At 42.4% G+C, this 4,913-nt stretch overlaps 1 protein-coding gene across 3 annotated transcripts in view; it reads right to left on the reverse strand.

Annotated features, from left to right (window-relative positions):
* The window catches only part of LOC129821040 (Na(+)/H(+) exchange regulatory cofactor NHE-RF3-like), a 10,810-nt gene extending 6,306 nt beyond the window's left edge, over positions 1-4,504 (reverse strand). Inside the window, exons 1-3 of one of the 3 annotated variants that reach the window (XM_055878257.1) lie at positions 4,244-4,504; positions 498-667; positions 1-52 (exon numbers count right to left, since the gene is read on the reverse strand). The exon at positions 1-52 is cut by the window's left edge and continues 158 nt beyond it. In XM_055878257.1, the coding sequence (XP_055734232.1) occupies positions 1-52; positions 498-599 (154 nt within the window). In that variant the 5' untranslated portion in view covers positions 600-667; positions 4,244-4,504. Of the gene's footprint in view, positions 53-497; positions 668-3,995; positions 4,053-4,243 lie in introns of all 3 variants that reach the window. The other 2 variants (XM_055878258.1, XM_055878261.1) reach the window with 2 other exon arrangements.
* Positions 4,505-4,913: the final 409 nt, after the last annotated feature.

Below are 4,913 nucleotides of genomic sequence, written 5' to 3' on the forward strand. Positions count from 1 at the left end.
CACCTGGCTTCTTACTCAGCACTATCACCCTCGGCCTGTACCCAGCCATGTCCTGCAACAGAGACCACAGTGTATGAATACAATACAAAACACACACACACACTGGTGAGCACATTCACTCTCTGTTTTTACCCTGCCATGTCTTGTAATACAGACAAGAATGTGAGAGTGCTGACACACAAACCTACCTTCTCTTCCCTACCCCCCCAAAAAATGTCTGACCCTCAAATAATCCGCTGTGTGTATCAGTGGTAAACCCCATTCTATCTAATCTTAATGTCTGAAACGTCCCCCACGGTCCCGTGTGGCTCAGTTGGTAGAGCATGGCGCTTGCAACGCCAGGGTTGTGGGTTCAATTCCCACGGGGGGACCAGGGTTCAATTCCCACGGGGGGACCAGGATGAATATGTTTGAACTTTCCAATTTCTAAGTCGCTCTGGATAACAGCGTCTGCTAAATGACTTAAATGTAATGTAAAATGTTGAAGGAGTTCCCACATATGCTGAGCACTTGTTGGCTGCTTTTCCTTCACTGTGGTCCCACTCATCCCAAACCATCTCAATTGGGTTGAGGTCAGGTGATTGTGGAGGCCAGGTCATCTGATGCAGCACTCCGTCTTGGTCAAATAGCCCTTACACAGCCTGGATGTGTGTTGTGGATCATTGTCCTGTTGAAAAACAAAATGATAGTCCCACTAAGTGCAAACCAGATGGGATGGCATATCGCTGCAGAATGCTGTGGTAGCCATGCTGGTTAAGTGTGCCTTGAATTCTAAATAAATCACAGACAGTGTCACCAGCAAAGCACCCCCACACCATCACACCTTTTCCTCCATGCTTCACGGTGGGAACCAAACATGCGGAGATTATCCGTTCACGTACTCTGTGTCTCACAAAGACACAGCGGTTGGAACCAAAAATCTCAAATTTGGACTCATCAGACCAAAGGACATGTCCATTTCTCGTGTTTCTTGGCCCAAGCAAGTCTCTTCTTATTGGTGTACTTTAGTAATGGTTTCTTTGCAGCAATTCGACCATGAAGGCCTCATTCACGCAGTTTCCTCTGAACGGTTGATGTTGAGAGGTGTCTGTTACTTGAACTCTGTGAAGCATTTATTTGGGCTGCAATCTGAGGTGCAGTTAATTTCCAATTGGCAACTGATTGGCTCAAACGCATTAAGAAGGAAAGAAATTACACAAATTAACTTTTAACAAGGCACACCCGTTAATTGAAATGCATTCCAGGTGACTACCTCATGAAGCTGTTTGAGAGAATGCCAAGAGTGTGCAAATCTGTCATCAAGGCAAAGGGTGGCTACTTTTTTGGTTACTACATGATTCTATATGTGTTACCTCATAGTTTTGATGTCTTCTATTATTTTACTATGTAGAAAATTGTAAAGATAAAGAAAAACCCAGGAATGAGTAAGTGTGTCCAAGCTTTTGAATGGTACTGGAGCTATACCAGTGGAGGCTGGTGAGGGGAGGACGTCTCATAATAATGGCTGGAACGGAGCGAATGAAATGGCATCAGACACATGCTTGTAAAAACCATGTGTTTGATAACCATTCCACCGATTCAGCTCCAGCCATTACCACAAGCTCATCCTCCCAATTAAGGTGCCACCAACCTCCTGTGAGCTATACTGTAGCAACTCATAGGTATGTCCTGTACAGCAACGTCACCATCAGATAAATTGCAGTAAATCAGGTGTGGAGTGGAACATTTGCAAAGCAGAAATCTGATTGGCGATATAACAGGGATATAAACACATATATTAAAAGACTAGATATCCCGTAGAGATAAGAGACCACATAGGTCAGTGTAGGGTTGGGCTGAATGTCATTGATTACACTGATACTTTACTGACAAGAGATCTCTAGAGAGTGTATTCTGCGAACCATTACGGTGGATCCCTAACTCGCACAAACACGCACACGCACACAGACACAGCACGATCTACACTCGTGTTTTAATAGTGTAGCAAAGTGCTGATAACTCTAGAAGAAGGTTAACCTGCTATGCTACCTCTCCCGTGGCCATGGGTTGTTAATGGTTAACAGCAGCCAGGGCCAGCTGAAGGTGCGAAGGGCTCTTTAAACTGGAATGTGTGAATTTGACCCCCCAATAAAGATTGTCAACATGAGAATCCTTGTAATGTTTATTGTGTCTGTTATCACAGAGAGAAAGTAAGACGTGACAGACGTGTGTGTGTGTGTTAAGGTGTAGTGTAAGTCTGTGTGCTGTGTGCTGATATTTGTCTGTTCCCACATTTTGCTAATCTAGTTCTATCATTTGATCCTTGACACAGTCACTGTAGACTGCTGTTTTTAGGGAGACTGTTTCCTGGAAGTAGATGCAGTCCTATAAACTGCAGTCCTATAAACTAACCCAAGATGACAATTACCAAGGAAACACCATCTACATTGAGAGGAACCATGATCCTTTCCCAAGAGATTGAATCGTCATTGTGGGGGCGCATGTCACGTACTAACCCCAAAGTCTCCTGTATCGTTATTTGGAGCCCCTCTATCCACTGCACCTGTGTCTCTGTTGTTGCTCTATGTCTCCATGTGAGTCATTTAACAGACACTCTTATCCAGAGAAACTTACACGAGCAATTTGGGTAAAAAAGTTAGGTGAAAAATCTATCTTATTTTTCTATTTGGCTCAGGGATTTGAACCAGTGACCTTTCAGTTACTGGTCCAATGTTCTCAACCGCTACGCCACCTACAGTTGAAGTGGGAAGTTTACATGCACCTTAGCCAAATACATTTAAACTCAGTTTTTCACAATTCCTGACATTTAATCCCAGTAAGAATTCCCTGTTTTAGGTCAGTTAGGATCACCACTTTATTTTAAGAATGTGAAATGTCAGAATAACAGTAGAGAGAATGATTTATTTCAGCTTTTATTTCTTTGATCACATTCCTAGTGGGTCAGACATTTACATACACTCAATTAGTATTTGGTAGCGTTGCCTTTAATTTGGGTCAAACAATACATCCATGTAATTTTACTACCTCACGATGCCATCTATTTTGTGTAGTGCACCAAAGCACCCCCACAACATGATGCTGCCACCCCTGTACTTTATGGTTGGGATGGTATTCTTTGGCTTGCAAGCCTTCCCCTTTTTTCCTCCAAACATAACGATGGTCATTGTGGCCAAACAGTTTTATTTTTGTTTCAACAGACCAGAGGAAAGTTCTTCAAAAAGTACTATCTTTGTCCCCATGTGCAGTTGCAAACCGTAGTCTGTCTTTTTTATTGGCGGTTTCGGAGCAGTGGCTTCTTCCCTGCTGTGCGGCGTTTCAGGTTATGTCGACTAAAGGACTCGTTTTACTGTGGATATAGGTACTTTTGTTTCCTCCAGCATCTTCACAAGGTCCTTTGTTGTTGTTCTGGGATTGATTTGCACTTTTCACACCAAAGTACGTTTATCTCTAGGAGACAGAACGCGTCTCCTTCCTGAGCGGTATGACGGCTGTGTGGTCCCATGGTGTTTATACTTGTGTACTATTATTTGTACAGAGGAACGTGGTACCTTCAGGCGTTTGGAAATTGCTCCCAAGGATGAACCAGACCTGTGGAGATCTCCAATTGTTTTTCTGAGGTCTTGGCTGATTTCTTTTGATTTTCCAATTATGTCAAGCAGAGGCACTCAGTTTGAAGGTAGGCCCTGAAATACATCCACAGGTACACCTCCAATTGACTCAAATAATGTCAATTAGCTTATCAGAAGCTTCTAAAGCCATGACATCATATTCTGGAATTTTCCAAGCTGTTTAAAGGCACAATCAACTTAGTGTACGTAAACTTCTGACGCACTGGAATTGTGATACAGTGAAATAATCTGTCTTTAAACAATTTTTGGAAAAATGACTTGTGTCATGCACAAAGTAGATGTCCTAACTGACTTGCCATAACTATAGTTTGTTAACAAGAAATTTGTGGAGTGGTTGAAAAACGAGTTTTAATGACTCCAACCTACGTGTATGTAAACTTCCGACTTCAACCGTATGTCCATCCTAGTCACAGTCTTAAACACCTGCCATTGCACAACACCACACATAAGATAACCAGTGCATGTGATATCAAAACACTGAGCAAATAGTAGAAATGATCATGTTCACAAATATAGCATTAATTAGCAATAAAAGCTAAGTAAATAAACATAATATTTAGGTGATTCATTTGATAGACCACAACAATAGGAGAAATAGTAGAACATTCACTCACGTGCGCCTGTCCCAGTCCCAGTCCAGAGGAGGATCTTCAGTTGTCTCAATCTGTTTCTTCCCACTTTCTTGCTCTCTATCTCGCTCTTGCTCTCTCTCTCATTTCATTCCTCCCAGCTCCTCTCTCTCGTTCTCCCTCTCTCTCTCTCTGAAGGACTTTGACAGGTCAAAGTTGGACCTAAAGGCTGAGCTATTTAAGAGTGTCTCGTGGCAGGAGCATCTTGGGAGACACATGTCTAAACAGCCCAGTCCAGGTATCCCTTTAAAACCACCGCGTTAATCACAACCCAGTAATCTGTTTAGAATGGTCAAAGGTGACAGAGGAGGGTGGAGAAAGCTGCTGACAATGTCAAGGATCAAGGCTTGGCAACGTCACCACAACAACCCAATAACAACAACAATAGCAGTAATGATTGGTTAATGGGAGCAAAGACTGGCTGACTGGGCGTATTGCCTTGATGGAAGAATTCCATGCTTTATGGTGGAAATGCGCTTATCTGTGGAATAGTCCTCCAGTATAGTATGCTTTATCTCCAAAACTAGTGTGTAATGTATATTTATATCAGCAAATCAATAATTATAACCATAGGCAATAGGCATTTCTTGATGCCTCTATAGCCAGTCTTAGATATAATGGTTGGTTGATTGATCTGTGAAGACTGTTATTCTCA

Source organism: Salvelinus fontinalis, chromosome 23 (genome assembly GCF_029448725.1).
Source record: "Salvelinus fontinalis isolate EN_2023a chromosome 23, ASM2944872v1, whole genome shotgun sequence".
NCBI classification, from domain to species: Eukaryota; Metazoa; Chordata; class Actinopteri; order Salmoniformes; family Salmonidae; genus Salvelinus; species Salvelinus fontinalis.